General features: G+C 39.5%; 1 protein-coding gene across 6 annotated transcripts; it reads right to left on the reverse strand.

The window, feature by feature from the left end:
* Positions 1–1,120: 1,120 nt before the first annotated feature.
* On the reverse strand, positions 1,121–8,863 carry rabgef1l (RAB guanine nucleotide exchange factor (GEF) 1, like). 6 transcript variants are annotated; one of them, XM_026192286.2, is made up of 9 exons: positions 8,728–8,863; positions 7,719–7,910; positions 7,380–7,552; positions 5,596–5,774; positions 4,888–4,969; positions 4,642–4,774; positions 4,392–4,483; positions 3,162–3,418; positions 1,121–2,315 (listed from the first exon to the last, which is right to left on the reverse strand). In XM_026192286.2, the coding sequence occupies exons 2-9, from the start codon at positions 7,889–7,891 to the stop codon at positions 1,890–1,892; spliced, it is 1,515 nt and encodes a 504-aa protein (XP_026048071.1). In that variant the 5' UTR covers positions 7,892–7,910; positions 8,728–8,863; the 3' UTR covers positions 1,121–1,889. The 6 variants fall into 6 exon arrangements, with proteins under 6 accessions (XP_026048071.1, XP_026048070.1, XP_026048074.1 ...); XM_026192285.2 differs by having other exon boundaries at positions 8,711–8,863; XM_026192289.2 differs by having other exon boundaries at positions 7,719–7,907; positions 8,728–8,856.
* Between the last annotated feature and the right edge of the window lie 8,160 nt (positions 8,864–17,023).

Raw genomic sequence — 17,023 nt, forward strand, 5'->3', positions numbered from 1 at the left:
TTAAATAAAAGACAGCATTCTGTTCATTTCTCCCATGTCACACAACAACAAACCTATAAGGTAACAAAGACGCGGTTTAAAATGTTTTGAAATACCTGATAAATGGCTTCTGCATACAGTGCAATAAGAATTTATTCAAGCTGTTAGTTTATGTCTGCATTAAGAGCTTTTTCTCAAAGTGAATTTTGACAGCAGCCGCACACTGACTGCACTGTTGCAAATTCTCAACAACAACAAAAATTAAACCTGGTTGGAAAGGGAAACTTTAGCTCGCGAGAAAAGAAAAATGTGCCTCACATAATTCAAACAAACTTTCCTAAAAAGCTTCCTCCACTTCAAGACTGAGAAATTTAAAAAAGACAGTTGAACTAAATCTGTGCAACAAAGACGCTTTTAACTACTATACTATCAACTAATCTGCGCAATGACCTTCATTATTGAATGAAGTGCTTTAAAAGCAAAAAAAAGTGCCATAAAATAAATTAAACTGGTTTTCTAAATTCTCCATGAGCCTCTGGAGTGATTCTGCCTCATTCTTACAGGGAAACGGCATCGTGCTGGTTTTTGTGCCCAATTCATTCACCTTCTTTCAGCAGACCTGCTCATAATGCTCTCTTAAGACGTCAACGACCCGATCATTAAAATTTATACATCTTCAAGCAAAGTTTTTTTTTTTTTAATCTACTGTAAATATTACAGGATTATCATCTCCTACTGCATCCAGAGGGAGGATTAACCAACACCGTATAGAAAAATAAAATCACTTCTGTACATTCAGCTTGTGACTAGAATGAGGTCAGCCATGGAAAAAAAAAAAAGTATTTCTACAGGTGTAACTGGAGGATTTGTCAACATTACTAGAACATGCAACACACACACACAGTTTCTCAACTCACGCACACACTTCTTTTTTCTGGCTATTTCTGTGAAGGGTTGTGAAACGCACACTAAACACAGCACACATTACAAACATGAGCTGGAGTTTCAGAGTTTTAAAGAGCGGCAAGTTGGTTATTGCATCATTGGGAGTTCCCTACCACCTCGTTTACCCCCACCCCGCCCATCTAAAGTGTTATGTAAAGTGTAATGAAAATTATTGTTTGTTAGATACAACTTGGGAATTAAGGGCCAACATAGCCCGGAGACATACGCTTAAAATAAATCCTCATCTGATAGTTTGAGAGTTATTATACATGTTTAAATATCGTCCATTTTACCCTCTCTGTACATAAAGGGTGAAGAATAGCTGAGGTACTGAAGATGCCACAGTGGGTGACAAGCGGATGTGTTTCGGAAGAACTTGGAATGGAGTCACTCTCTTTCCACTGCTCAGCTGGATTGAGGATATCAGCAAGTCTAACACTTTAACAGGAGCAGACTGTAACAGTAACAGACCCCTGACTGAGTGTTGCTGGACTCCAGGACTCCACCTAGTGGTGCCTGGTGTTCAAAATAATCTCAAACTTTAGTAAATGTTCTTATTTGCTTCCTGGTGGAGAGTCAGGAGCATTCATACCACTCTGACAGCTGCAACCAGCCTAGCCGTGTCCACAGGTGACAGAAATCCACCACCAATGAACTGCTGATCTGTACGAAAGCTTCTACGCTTTGGTTTTTCTACAAACTAATTTACAACAAAATATTTCGCAGTGTTCAAACACGAGAGTGGCATCAAGCTTCTCATCTTACTCTCTCCAAGAAAGCAAATAAACGCACAACCCAAAAATAACAAACTTTTTTTTTTCCATTTGAAAGTGACATTGCTATAAGGTCTAGCTTCATGGCTTCTACAAGAAAAGGGTGGATGGAGCAAAGATTCTGGGAGTGTTGACTGGGATCTGTATCAGACAGCTGGAGGGAAAAGGGTCAGGGTGGAGTAAAGCTTTATATCAACCAGCAAACACTTGTGGCTGCAGTGGTGGTGGCAGGAGCTCATTCTCAACATTATCAGAGTCGATTGCTGATGAAGCTGCTGCAGCCCCACTCGCTGTGGGTGCAGGGGGGTTTTGCATGTCGGGTGGAAAACTCTCCAGAACGCTCTGCACTTTCTGCTCCACTTCATCGGTCCAGTCAATGAGGTCACTCTCCAGCTGGCGAGCCTTCTCGATGACGCGCTCCTGCCTTTCCCCGAGCCCCGTCAGCAGATCCAGCCTTTTGTGGACCTGACTGAGAGCGCTGTTGCTGGAGGAGGAGGCGGCTCCGGAAGTGAGTGGCCAGTTTGGGGACGCCTGGCCCGACATGTAAAGCTCAAACTCCTCAGAGCTCAGGTTCAGAGACTGGCCATCCAACTTCTCAATGAAGGCCACTGCGCAGCACTGGGAAGACAGGAAGTAAGAGTGATTTAAAAAAAAAAAAAGAAAAAGAAATCTCAACCATGGATGTCATCCGTGGTTTAAATGTCACTAGTCGGTAACAGACTTACTAGTCCTTTAATCTGATTGTTAAAATTTTAATTGATGCCCAATGGTGTTAAATGATTGTGTCCTAAGTCATAAATCTATTAATGCAGGCCTTAGAATGCAGTATTAGAATGACATTTCGATACAAGCGGTGGAAATTAGCCTTTTTCGAAAGGTGGATGTGCTCTGCCTTAGTGATGGGGTGTGGAGATCAATCAATCACGAGGAGTTCAGAGTATACCGCTGCTCCTCCACATCATAAGGAGATGGCTAAGGCTGTCGTCTCCTGGACAAGGTGTTCTGACATGTCCTATCGGAGAAGGTCCCAGCGACCCAAAACACGCTGGAGAGATTACATCTATTGGCTCACCTGGGAAAGGCTCGATGTTTCCCAGATAAGCTGGAGGAGGTGGCGAGAGGGAACTTGGAGCTTGTTTTTTGTTAAATTTTAGCTTTTATTCAAGTGGCTGTTGTGAATTTTAGAACAGCATGCGTCATTCATAATGCACGACACAATCTTGATAATGCACAATGCGAGGTGAAGCACAGACGCACAAGCGGTATATTAATTTTTCCATTAAGCAGTTCTCAAATTTAACTTACTGAGGGATTCTTAGTTTTACTAGTTGGTTAGCCTGATTTTTTTCCCCTCATTTAGTCGAGTAAGAAATTGGTTGCCAGGAATTGGCAACCAATTTCAGAGCTGCTACAGACAAACACCGATAAGCCACATAAATGCACTTGTTGTACTAATTTCCTCACCAGATTGGTGAAATAGTAGCCGTCCTCTCCAGTCATGAGTCTGCTGGGGTTGCAGAAACGGGTGATGTATTGGATGTTGGAGTGCAGTCGCGGTGGGTTTGCTTTCAGCACGATGTAGATCAGTGTGGGGAGGAAGTCGTCTGCAGACGCAGCCTCTTTCTTGCTGACTTTGATGGCATTGAAGATGTGCTTGCTGCAACGAGTAATGCATCCCAGCTTGTTCTTGGGAACGCGCTTCGAATCCATTTCAATCACGTCTGAAACAAGAGAAGACAAACAGAGCATTAATCTGAAAGTTTTGTCCTAGCAGCACTATAAGGAAGGTTTCTACCAGCGTACTACAAGCTCAGCATCCTGCAGGTCCTAAGCATCAGTAGCATCTTTGGACAAAAGCTACAAGCATTAGGTTAGATGATGTATCGTATCAGCCCTCTGTTCAAGTTTATTTTTAACACATGCAAAAGTAGTCTGAAAAAAAAATTACACAGAAGTAAAAATTAAAAGAATAAATAATATTATTTTCTGACTTATGTCCACCACTCAACGTAGTTTAACACTCTGGAGTCTAGTGTATAACTGACCATTTCAGACTACTTTTGATTTCACCTTTATATTTCAAATGTATAAACTGTTTATCTTTCCTTGTTTGGTATCATTCTTTTCAGCACAACTTCACAGTTATTTTCTCTTTTCGATTTACTGTGTTAACACAACTGAACTAAAAATCACAAAAAACAAATCAATCAATAAATAAAAATAAAATACATTTTTAAAAAGTAGGAAATAGTTACATACATAAATAGTTACGATAATTACAAACTTGGGTGTCCACATCGCCCACCCTCCCAGCAGGGTGACGACAATACCCCATCAGCCTTTTATAGCTAAGGGATAAAAAGCATGGCATAAATTATTTATCTCTGTCCACACTTAAGAAACAAGCTGAAACTGAGACTCAGCAAAGCTTTGTCTTGCTTCTACATCATCTTAAATCAGTCGTGTGATCTGGACGCAACGGTGTGTCAGACTACTTCAGAGGGTTAACACACAAGTTCCTTTCTCTTCCCGCTGTAAGTGGAAAATAAAAGTACTGTCCTTCTTCTAATGTGTGCACAGCACTGCTCCTAACCCTCTATCCCCGACTGCATAATCAGCCAGGTGTCACAATGTTCCTGTGAGAGCGCGAGATGTCCTGTTTTGTTCTTAAACAAAACCGAGTATGAGACAAACCTGTGATGGCTTTGACTACGCTGTCAGAAACCTCAGGGATCTCCTCATCTACAGGAACACACAGCATCTCAATGGTGACCCAGTGCAGGGCTCTGTAATAAATCATTCAGTACTTCAGTCCCAGAGTAGTATGCAATATGCTGTGTTTTTACCTGCAGCAGTATTTCCTTGTTATTATCAAAAAATACATTTATTTAAAACAAAAACAAAAAACGTCTTTTAAGTGTTGTGACGACTTTTGTCTGCGAACCTGATCCTCTTCTGAATTGCCAGGTCTTTCTTCTCATCATCAGTTGTTTCTGGACAGAAGGCTTCCTTGTAGAGACGAGTCATTATGTACTTTTCGACTTCATCCATAATACACTCTACTTCATCAGACGAACCTACAAAAAGAAGCCCAGAGAATAGAGATATTAAATCAAAATCATACCCAGTAATACTGTTAATATTTTTCATTTAAAGCAGATTTTTGTTGGGTTTAAGAGTGACGCAGCACCTTTGAACTGGGTCTGGAGGCGCTCTGAAAGGTTCTGGTAGAAGTCCTGCACGCACTCTGACAGCTCATCAGCTCCGATGTCCTGAATTAGGAATAAGAAATAATATAAATTCAGCCTTGATATAACTGGAGTGTAAAACTTTGATAGTCTTGAAGATATTACCTGCAGAAAACACAAGGGCATATTAAATGGATACATTCATAATACATCTGATCAACATTTACTAGCAGTTCTGCCTGAACTTCAAACTACTTGCCACGGGAGCGTGACTGTTTTATCTGCTGCTCCCATCATCGCTGCTGCCATTTCACTTCAGTTTGAATCAACTCTCAAGATTCTCACAAAAGACCTTCAATTTTTTTTCTAACCTGTATTTCATTTAGATTCACTTTTTTGTATTTTCTATTTAATCGAGCTCATTCTTCATACCAATCTGAGCTTCTTTGATTTAGAACATTGTATTTGTTTTTCATGTTTTACCTGCTGTAACGCAGGGATTTCCCAACTTTTGGGTTTAAAAAAAAGTAAATCTTTCCTTACAACACCAAAATACTGCCTTTATCATTTGATTTGAAGCCAATTTGAAGTGGTTAACTATAACTGCTACACCAGTGTTGTGTGAATTTGAGTATGAACATGAAATGAAAACTGAATTTTCACAAACAGTTTTGAGTTATTTGAGTCTTGTATATCTAATCAAAACCCACCCGCTTGTAGACCATGGTCTCAGTGAAGGCCCGACACTGTTTGAAGATCTCCCTGCCAGACTTCAGAGGCTTAAGAAAATCAATAAACTCTCGTGTCGCGATATCACTGTCCACAGATGACTTTCGGCTTGTGGATGAGCTGGGGCTCGGGCTGGACTGCGGGTCAAAAGGTGCAGCATCTGCAGAATGATAATTTATTGTCACTTTAATCAGTTACAGATACTTCAAGCATGTATTCTTAATAGCTCAAAACCACATACAGCAGCTAGTGCTGTACCAGAAAAAGAACACATTTATCCAACCAGATTGTATTTAGGTTAAACTAAACAGGTCTCTTCAACAAGGCAAAGATCACCACACACAACTCTGTGCGTGTAGTGATTTTCCAGCTAAACGGGTAAATTGTAAAGCATTAAGGCAAAGAAATACTTTTACTGAAACAAACTCATTTTCATTATATCCTCATTTTCTCAACAGCATTGTAAACTTTTAACACTATAAAGACACAAAATATAGATTAAAACTATAATAGCACTTCATAATGCAGCTCAGTAACAACATGGTAATACTGTGGTATCAATTTATTACAGAAACTAGAAAGTGCTTCCAGATAAAAAAAAAACAAAACATGCATCTTGATGTTTGGTTTTATAAGCTTCTACTTTCATTATTAGAGAAAATGCACATCCACTAATTAAAGGATTAAACATAATTTTTACATTATTACCTTCAAGAACTTTAAAGTAATCTTGAAGGTGGCTTATAACAGCATAATATGAAAACATCTGCCAAATTTACCTCATTATTATCAGCCTACTTCAATAATTAAATTAACTATATTAACATTTTAATCCAAACACTGCACATGTTTTTCAGATATTTTAATCAGATTTTGTGGCAACTCTTGAAAGAGGAGAAGCTGAAATAGTTGTTATTGTATTTACAACCAAAGTTTTACTTTATGATTTTGCCTCAATATAATGCTTGGCAGTATATTTTCATGCATATATAACATATTATTGACTGTTAAAGAGTGCTGAAGCGCGTATTGAGAGGGAAACTCTATTAACTGAATAGCTTTATACTTGCTGAGGGAATATTCTTCTCACTGAAGTTTCTAAACATTTTCCACTAAATTTAACATAAAGAAAACCATTAATACTTTAACATTAACTCTCTTCAACAGGGCAGACATCATAACGCACAAACCGCTGTGACAAATAATGACACATTTACAAAATTACACTGTCAAACCACATGCTGGGTAATGCTAGCATGCCACGTAGCACAACAGCTGGGAGGAGCAGCATTACTACGTGAAAGAACAGTAAAGACAAATGTGGAATGAAGAAACGAGACCAGAGTCGCAGCAAAATAACTTGTGACCGATGGAGGAGCTTTGTCTGCTGTTTGGAAATTTCTTCTTTTTCTCCTGTTTTTTTTTCTTTTCTTTTTTTCTTAATTCCTCAGCTTTAAAAATGACTCCTTTTACTTAATTTCTGATCATGCTGCTCTCTGTGAGTGGGGCAGCTAATTAATGCTAACCAACCAGATGTTTAAGAATACAGTGACAACAAAAACATGGATTGCATAAAATCAAAGGACTCCTGTTAAGGATTGATTCTTAGTCTCTGTGCTAAATATTTTATTTTTGTAGCAGATATTAAATGTAGAATATTTATCCTTTTTTGGATTTATTTTATCTTATCGGGATGTTATTACTGAGCTGCAACATAAAGCCCTACCAGAGTTTCTAGCAGCTGCCTGTTTGCTACAGTACGTACCTTTTTTTGGTGGTGTTTTTGTGGACGGAATAAAAAACTTTGTGACCGTGTTGACTTTGCTGGACTTTTCTTTAGTCTTTCTCTCCTCAAACTTGCTAAAAGGTGTAATGGAAGGCTGTGATTGGGTCTTCTGTTGTCGACTTGCATAGGCTTCCTCTTCCTCTCTCTGCAACCTGTGAGGAAAAAAATTAAAAAGAATAGTAGAACTGTAATACTGCGCAGCTGGACAGCCTACTGTAAGAGGAAGCTGAGTACATCTAGCGGTAAGAGAACAGAACAGCTTCTAACAAATTTGTTTGTCTGAGTAGTCTCACATAGGAGACAAGAAGGTAAACAAACCTTTCAGCGAGTGCCCAGTCCTCCTGAATCTGTTTTTGCTTTTCTCGCTGATTTTCTTCTCGCCAGCACTTTGAGCACAGGCCTTGCCAAGCAGTGTTGCCATAAAAACCACATCCTTTTTTGCATAGCAGCTCTGATTGGTCCAGATGGATCCCACGCCGCTGGCTCATCATTCTTTAAAAGGAAGGACTACTGAGTGGAGACAGAAGTGATAAAACTTTAAAAAGTTGAACAGCCACTGTGCTTTGCTGAATCTAAATATACTACAAATACATTCTTTTATACACAAAGGCTGAGAACGTCATTCAGTCGTTGCAGCTGGACTTAAACTCCTTTATATTTATTTTTACTACTGTGAAACTTACTGTAGTATACGTTTTACTTATAATTATTAGTGAAGACGAGCTTTAATTTGAGTCAACTGCACAAACACATAACACTCCAAGAGGCCTGCAAAGCTTTAAGGCTACTCTATTTCAAAGCAGCTCTGTATATGCTAATGTTCTTCCCTTCATTTCATAATCGTTGTGTTTTGTTGATAATACATTACTCCTATTAGTAATGCTGAGAGGCGAATTTCTGCTTAACAAGCCGCGACAGCTTCATTATACGCCTTAAATGTGTACTAAGGATTCAAACCGACTTTTATTTTGGTCAGAAACTTTTTAAAAAATAATTCTTCTGACATTAAAGTTTGCCGACTGCTGGGTTGTACTAAAGGAATGCCCCCAGCTATGAGCTAAGCTGTGATTAGCACGCTAATAGTCGGTGTAGGACTCTGAAGCTTACCCTTTCCAAACACCGCTGTCTCTTAGCGACAAATGTTTCCTGGAGTTTCTAACAGACCCTTTTAGCCTATGTTACGGTCCAGAATGACAATTCAATAAGCTAATCTATAGCCAGCAATGTAACCAGTGATAACACAAGCTAATTACTGAGCTATCATAGCTCGCTAAGACTGCAAGCCAGGTCAACGTTACGTTACTACGTACATTTCGTGTCAACGTACGCAAAGCTTTCTTGTAACGCTATCTTCAGTTGCTCTCCAGTCTCCTCTTGGTGAATATTTACATTAGCCTAACAGCTAGCTTCGCCCCAAACCCATTTTCTAGCTGTTATTTCTTCTTCTCCGCTTTTTGAAAAAACATAGTATACAAATAACTTTAAACAGCTTAGCGCCACCTAGAGTAAACATTCAAGAAGTTTACCTCCGTATGAAGGAAAATAAAATAAAAAATAAATAAAAAAATAAAAATAAATAAATAAAATAAAATAAAATAGTAAAGCATTTGAAATAATTTAAAATAACAGCAGCAATACTATAGGCCTACCTAAAAAGCACACAAAGGTATTTGCATTAGTATATGTCTGTTGTGTGTTATTTATTCAATATTCTGGACTTGTGAAAACAATATTGATTCATAATTTCTTAATCTTCATGCCAGAGGGAGAGCAGACAGTCGTGTGAATAGGTTTAGTCCTTTATGACTGCAGTGATTAGTACTAATACTACAGAGTAAGAAGGTCCTGGGTTCAAATCCAATTTGCATGTTCTTCCTGTGACTTTGAGGGTTCTCTCTGAGTGCTAGTCTTTTCAGAAATATTTATCAGTTGAGGCTGTTTTTATAATTCTGTGAACTACCACAATGGGTTTAAAATAAAGGATGCTAGCTTTCTAAATTTTAAGTACAACAGGTCAGTAACAGTTCCTTTGGTTTGTGCGTGTCAATTACCTTTCCTTGTTTAGAGTGCCTTCAAGTAGCTTGCATGTGCTCGGGCTTGTTGTTTGAAAGCTGTATAATTTGTTGGTCTGTTTAAGAATGAGTCAGCAAAGCAATACTCCTACTTCAGCCTCAGAGTGGCTTCATTGGTATTGAGTTATTTCAGGAAAAGAAAAATCACTGAGTGAATAAAATGGTTAACAGCCTCCAGCAAGCATGAAAAAGGGCTTTCACCTCATTTCTGTTCTCGCAAAGAGAAAAAATTGTCTGTGGCGATGTTGTGATTTGTGTTTCTGAATCTACTGGACAACTGCAGAACAAGATTTTCCCCCAGATTCTTCTGAACTTCTTCCCCTTGCTGTCTCCCCATATAATTATATTCCATAGGGGATGCATGCATCATAAACTCAGAAGATCTTTAGGCCATACTTGTTTGGCATGCATTGTAGAAACTTGCACCTCCCTGTGAACGGCACAAGCTGTTCATCTAAAATGACACAATCACTGGTGATCAATCGCCCTCTGAATGTTGAGTGCTGTTTGTTATTTCTTACAGTGTAAAATAATCTTCTTAAAGGATGACATATAATATATAATCCTTACAGTCACAGTTGATAAGAATCAGTTTCCCATGAAACTTAATAGGAAATAAATTCCTTAAGACTTCAGGCCTTAAGACCAAAAATATTTGTAAAGAATTTGTAAATATCTGTAAAGAATCACAGAATTTAAATCAGGCAGAGATCTGAACTCTGGGAAACCAAAGCACCGTGTTTCCTTTCTTTTACTGCTGTATATTTGCTGTTTTCTGACCCAATTTCAGCCAGGATTTAGATGTCAGACAGGTGGTCTCACATTGGACGCTATACTACTATGGTATGTACAGCAGTTTGCATCAGTCTAGTGACTAGAAGGTGTCCAGGTCATGTGGCTGTAAAACAAGTACAAATATCAGCTGTGCTCTGCGTGGAGACATTTCTTTTTAAAATGACTGTATTTCATTCACTGGAAGTGTTTTGTATTTCATCTGAAGCCTCTACAGAAACAATTTGAATGAAAGACAAACACTTTTCTCAAAATGTAGACATGTTCCACTAGATGGCGCCAAAGTGACTCAAATTACTTGACGTTGGGACATACGGAGCCAATTGTTTCTTTATTATAATCCCCTTACAGTTAATTTAATCATTTCCATCCTTTTAAAAAATGTTTTTACGTCCCCCCCCTTCCCCCGAAAAAAGCTCTTAAACGTTGACAGTCTGACAGTCTGTTAAAAAAACTGTTTATTTCTCGGGGTTTTATTCTTGAAGACTTTGACAAGTGCTACTATCAAAACAAGTGATGCAACAAACCGCACGTCTCTCTGTCAAAGCATCAGGGGGGAGCAAAGGTCCTTTTATGGAGCTCGAGGTGACCAGTGGAAAAAAAGATGTCAGAATTTTGAAAACATTAGCAGCCGTTTCTCGCCTGGTTTCGCTTTCAGTAGCTTTCAGTAGCTTTGTGGTTGAAATGTGCTGTTGTGGGAAAGGTGGCGAGTCCCTACTAGTGTGGGGACTCCCGTGGGTGTTGTAACCAGGCAACAGAGACGATGCCTGCCAGCTGTAAACAGAAAGGTTCGGTGCTTATGCAGCATCTGCCTGGAATTACCCCCTGATGCATATTCAGGAGAGGCAAAGTGACAAAACAAGGTCTGAAAGTGAGGCACAAAGTGCCATATTCGGTATTTTTTCCTTTTTTGGTAGGCTGTCACACAGGAGCATCCGTCACATTCAGCTTCACTCACTTTAAGCTAAACCAGACATTGAAGTTATGGATGTTTGACCATAAAACTCCGCATCACCAGCTGGATCTGGATCAAACTCACGGCCGGTCCTTGATTAATTAAATTGGTGTGACCAGTATTTCCTTCACATACGTGGGGCAGCATGGTGCATCATCCGTGATTAAACCTGTGATGTCTAAGCCTTAAGTCCTCACCATAACTGCATGATATATTATGTTCTCCCAAGTCCTGGTAATCACTGGACAAAATAGTGATCAGAATAATTCTTACTGTGAGGCATCAAAACTACATTTTCCCCCAGAAAGTGTTTTATTCTCACGTCTAAAACAATGAATACGAGTTGGGGTCATCAACTTTGACCGGATTTGCTATCTGTAGTGCAGTGAACTGAGTATTCAGCACTGTATTTGTATTTTATTCCAAATGCAGATGCTTTTTGTGAAAGGGAAATCTGACGGTTGTTTTTAAGGAAGTAATTTAGCTATGTTTTTGTTGACTAAGTGCTTTCATTTCCTAAGATTTTCTGGTTTGGTGACCTTAACCTTAGAGGGTGGAACAACCCAGATAAAATTAGCCAGATGTGCTATAAACTGCTCCATGGTATTTTACTCCAAATTTAACCATGAAAAAACAGTGTTGTATTTAATAAGAGTTGAAGCTGCTGATTGATGTCATAGTTTGGTAATTTTCTCATGGATGTCTTTACAGTCTGACTTGTTTCTACAGCCGAGGAGTCGACCCCTGCTGCCCGTAAGGTTTCCACACAGGAAGTGATGTGCCTAAATACAGAAAGTCAGTCATATTCAGCGATTTCAAATCATTATTGGCAAAATAACTCTTTAAACTTCAAAACGAGCGACTGAAGCTGATTGACATGGTGCTAAAAACATTACAGCAGGGGTGTCTAACTTAAGGCTCCCACTTTCGGGGTACCTGTGCTGCCTGGGGGTGGTGCCGGGATGTGACTTGTGTTGGACCTCTGACAGAGACTTTCTTGCATGTTTCTCACACAACAAGCAGGTGTTCACAGCTTCTTTGTCTTCGCTATTGGCATTCTTTTAGTGACTTTCAGCATCTGTATAAAATCAGGCTCTTCTCAGAGTCACAGTCTGTCATTTTTGTCACTCAGCATATTTTAAATGCTCTAGATGCTTCTGTGAGGGGGAGGGTTTCGTCTTGTCAGCAGAGATTTCTTAAATTCTGGGTGGCACCTGTGTATTTGTCTGATCTCACTCATGTTCACACTCCTATCTACTGATCAGACCAGATCCTCTATATTCCAAAAGCTAGGCTTATAGAGATATAATAGAAGTGACTGAGCTTTTTGTCTCCGATTGTCTCACCGTTTCATGTTAGAACTGTTTTTTAACTCTTTGCACAAGACTCATTTCTAATCTCTGGCCTTTAAGTTGAGCTAAACCTTGACATCAGGTAATTGGTTTTGTTTTTTGTCATTTTATTATTGGCTGCCTGGGAAACATTATGGCCAAGCTGTGTCGTTTGAAATGTGCTACACAAGTAAACTTGACCTTGATCTAAAAACGAGTTCCCCCCCAGACTTCTGTCATCAAACACTTGCTCACAGGTCTGATTGTTGAGTTTTCTCTCTAATATTGTGAAAAGCACACTGAGAAACTCATTCCTGTGATTTGGCCTTATATAAATGAAACTGAACGGATTTTTCACTTACAGGAACACATTGCATCAGTTTCTCGTAATCAGTTGTGTACATCTAATTGCTGTGGCGTAACTACAGGAGGGAAAAAAAAGTCAATTAAATGGAAAGTCAGCATGAGTTCATCTGAGAGATACCACTGAAAGTTTAAACTTGAAGCTCTTCAGCCTCCTCTTTTTCGTCTTTCCACAACACATGACTCACTCTCTCAGCTCAGCACTCACCAGATACTCCACAGACATACTGAGATATCTGCATGTCCCAGAAATGTAAAGTTCAGACCATTTCTGTTTGAAGCCAGAGACAGAAACTGGTGGTTTATTAGGCCGAGGAAAAAAGGGAAGATTAAGATCAGCACTTTTTTTTTTTCTTGAGAGTTACTGGTGGCTTAAAAAGGGGCCATTCACTAGAAGAACCGCCGATGATAAGGACATGTTTGGTTTTTTAGGAGTAAGCGATAAGGTGCCAGGCGTTAAGTGGTTTCTTCTTCTCAGATTCGAGATTATAATTCTCGGCTGTGTGAATTCAGACATTAAAACAAACAATTATGTGATTATTAGAAAAAAATCACCTAAAGATGAACTGATTAAAATTGAATTCATCCTCCAAAGGAAGCTGCCTGATCAATCCTGGGTTTAAGCAAAAAAGCTTTTCCTTCATACAAGATGAAAATCTTAAAAAGCCCTTACTGTCTAAGGCAAACAGATCCAGTGGACAAGTCTAGACAGGTCTTAGCAGCTGGTTATACAGCACCCTTTCACAGGAAATAAAGTGCATCTCTCTCTGTTTACATAGGATCAAAGGTCTTAGAGATGAGCTCAGTGTGGAGTTTCCCAGAGGCTGTAACTGGAGTATGCTCCAGGGTGATGGATGGGGCCAACAAACGTTAACTTCTGCTTTACTTAACCTGAAGAAAACGGATGCACACAGTCAAATACGGATATTAAAGCACAGCTACAACGATCTCTTTACCACTCAGCAAACACAAGTGTATAAAAATGTCTCAATAACTTGTGTCATGATCATTTAAAAAGGGCAGACACTGAAAGCAACAATGGGAACCACTTTATAAAGGGATGAAAACTAAATATTCATATTAAATGCTACTGCTGAAAAAGCCTTCTAGGCTTGATTTAAGAAAATATTAGTACTTTTAAAAAAAGGACACCCGCTGTCAGTTCTATTGGAACATTAATAAAAATCGCTGGTGCTTAATAAGTCTTAAAATTAGGCAAATACAACCTCCAATGAATGAGTTACACTGCACCCTTACTTATTTGATCAAATGCAGGGGCAGAGTGAGAAGAACTGAGTACACCCCAGGATTTAAAGCCTGGAAATCCGCTTTTAGTAGCAATAACTTTAAATAAATAAATCAGTTTGGACCACTGTTCGTGACCTAAGGCTTAAACGTGACCTAAACATACTAACAGAGAGTCTGAGATGTAACCCTTCCGCATTTTTTGCAGTTTTCCTCCACAGTCTGACTTTGGGGGACTGAATGATGGAGTTTAGATTATTTAGAAATGGCCTTACAACCATCCCCAAACTGATGGGAAGCAACATTTGCTTCTCTACGATCATTGCTGATGTCTATCCTCCTCTCAGTGGTGTATTAACACACATCTGAATGCTGCAGACCAGCAAACTGACATAGAGGTTCATAGAGGTCCTCACAATTAATTGAGTTTATTTTATTAGCAGCACTTGGCGAATCCTTTCCTTTTAATCCCTACGGAGGCAGTAAGGGTGTACTTAGTCTTTCCTCGCACTGCTTTGGCATCTTGGCTTTTGTTAAGTAATGAATCTGTGTAATACTTAATGCTGTGTCAATCATTTTTCGGTGTATTAACCGTGTTTTAGGACGTGGTAAGGCCAAGATTATTGTTATTATGTCCCAAAATGTAAAGCCTTAGTTCTCTGGCATACTTATGCTCCACATTTTTATTCTTGGACTCTACCTGAGTTTGTTTGCATGACAGCTCAAAATCAATAATTCCTTATTTATCATATACTGGATCTTTGTGAAGCCCCTCGGCCTCTGTGAACATGTTAAGTATATCTCCGCTCACTGTCATCACGCAGCAGATGTATTAATAATAAAATGAGTAAGGTTAACATCCCTGTGTGTCTCAATCGCCAAGTTTCCCCAAAAGCAACGGAGTTACAAAAGAGTGGGTGTTTCACCAGAGTCCACAAAAACTAAAGAGGAAAGCACAAATAGGGCATGTTCCCAGACTGGATTACTGTGAGAAGTGATAGTCATGTTTTAGGCAGAAAAGAAAGGGAAAAAAATAACTATTGTTTCTTTTGAGAGGCTGTGACTAAAGCGACCTCAAGGTGTCTCACAGCCATAAACAATAGGGTGATTTATATCCTCTGGGCTTCTGTCTAATGGGTTGGACAAACAAGTACTTCAAGGTTCTCTTGAGGCATTGAAGATATTTAAAACTACGACGTGACAAGCCGAAAAGCATCTCGGAGATGTCGAAGCTGCCAAGAATCATTGTTTTTATAAGTGAGAGAGCAGCTCAGGAATGTGTGTGGGCGGCAGCTGAATCGCAGCGCCTACATCCCCTTTAACGCACTCTAATCTTTTATTTCTGCCTCTCACTCTGCCTCAACAGGAAGTAATGACACAACAAAAGTTACACACAGACATTTTATTTTTCTCCGACTACTGCACTACACTGTGGGCAGACATGTGATAAGGTGCGATTGGAAATTTGAATGCTTAGCACAAGAGCGAAACTGACAAACAAAAGGAACTGACACAAAGAAAGCCAGAAATAGGAAAAGGGCTGTTTTCTATTACATTTATGTTGATTAAATATTAAACAAGCCAGTGGCTGTGGCAGCCAACAGAGAGCAATAACAGACAGGGACAAAGAAGAATTGATCCCCAACTACTGTACTTGAGACTTTTGGTGATTAAAAGAAAAAAACCAAACCCTTTTATGCTGCCGGCAGCTTCAGCTAAGCAAACAAAACAAATGTCGCACAAACATTTAATACGTGCCATTTTAGTCTCACCTTGCAATTAAAACAGACTGCAATTATGGAAGTTTACAGCTTTTGTGGAGAAGTTTGAGTTCTCCTTTTAAACTCCACACTGAATGTAGGCTTTAAATTAATGCTTGCAGCACTTATGGAAAATAAGGAATGCCAACTTGTTCCCGAAGACTTGACCAGCAAGGCTTTGGGAGCAAAAGAAAAAAAAAGGTACGGGGTTAAATACAGGGCAACAAAGTGCAAAGCAGCAGCAGGAAAGAAGGCACTCTGCTCCATAATGGTTTTGCAGTCTAGCAGAGCAAGCGCAGCAGATAACTCACTACAGGAAGATTGTTCACAAGTGGATACAAGCACCAAAAATGCCACATATATTCTTCTCTGATTCAAGATAGCCGAAGCGTTTGTTATTTTTATATTCACTAGTTTGTATTTACATTTGACAGCATTTCAAGTTGATAATGACAGACGACATAATATAGGGGACTGGTGGTGGGAGGTCCCTGTGTGCTAATGAGAAGTGAACGAACTGAAAAAGCTGAACAAACAGCTTGCTGATCAGGCCCAATATTATGACCACCTGCCTAATGCTGTGTTGGTTCCCCTTTTGCTGCCAAAATAGCCCTGACCCATCGAGGCGCAGACCTCCAGCAGGTCCCACATATCCTCGATTAGACTGAGATCTGGGAAATCTGGAGGCCAAGTCAATGGCTTAAAATGTTCCTGAACCTTTTTTTACTTGTGGCAAGGTGTATTATCCTGCTGAAAGAGGCCACAGCATCACCATTGTTCCTTCCTTGGACCACTTTTAATAGAATCTGACGTGTGTGTGTGGCTTACAGTGAAAAAACTGCTTTGAGTGCCAGCTCAAACAGAAAACACTCAGATGGAAAAAAATAAATTGTAAGTTGTCACAGAAGATCAGACACTGATGATCACTGGTGTGAAACTTAGCTAAGTGTTTAGTACTGACTAACTTGTTGTGTTTAGACATGAGTAAGCCAATAAAACAAACAGCTTAGCAGCACAGTTGTGCGTGGGTCTCCGGCGATTCTAAAGTGGTGTGACGGTAAATGGCGAGCCCCACCTCTCACCCATTGTCTGGGATGAACTGGAT

Source organism: Astatotilapia calliptera, chromosome 14, assembly GCF_964374335.1.
Source record: "Astatotilapia calliptera chromosome 14, fAstCal68.1, whole genome shotgun sequence".
In the NCBI taxonomy this organism is placed as follows: Eukaryota; Metazoa; Chordata; class Actinopteri; order Cichliformes; family Cichlidae; genus Astatotilapia; species Astatotilapia calliptera.

What these genes read in the sequence shown, in the direction of transcription:
- rabgef1l (XM_026192286.2), bottom strand. Translation starts at nt 7,891, where the DNA reads ATGATGAGCCAGCGGCGTGGGATCCATCTGGACCAATCAGAGCTGCTA. An exon ending in AAAAACACCACCAAAAAAAG is followed by an intron (nt 5,775 to 7,379) that starts GTACGTACTGTA and finishes ATCATTCTGCAG; the next exon opens with ATGCTGCACCTTTTGACCCG. An exon ending in CCTCCAGACCCAGTTCAAAG is followed by an intron (nt 4,775 to 4,887) that starts GTGCTGCGTCAC and finishes TTCTTTTTGTAG; the next exon opens with GTTCGTCTGATGAAGTAGAG.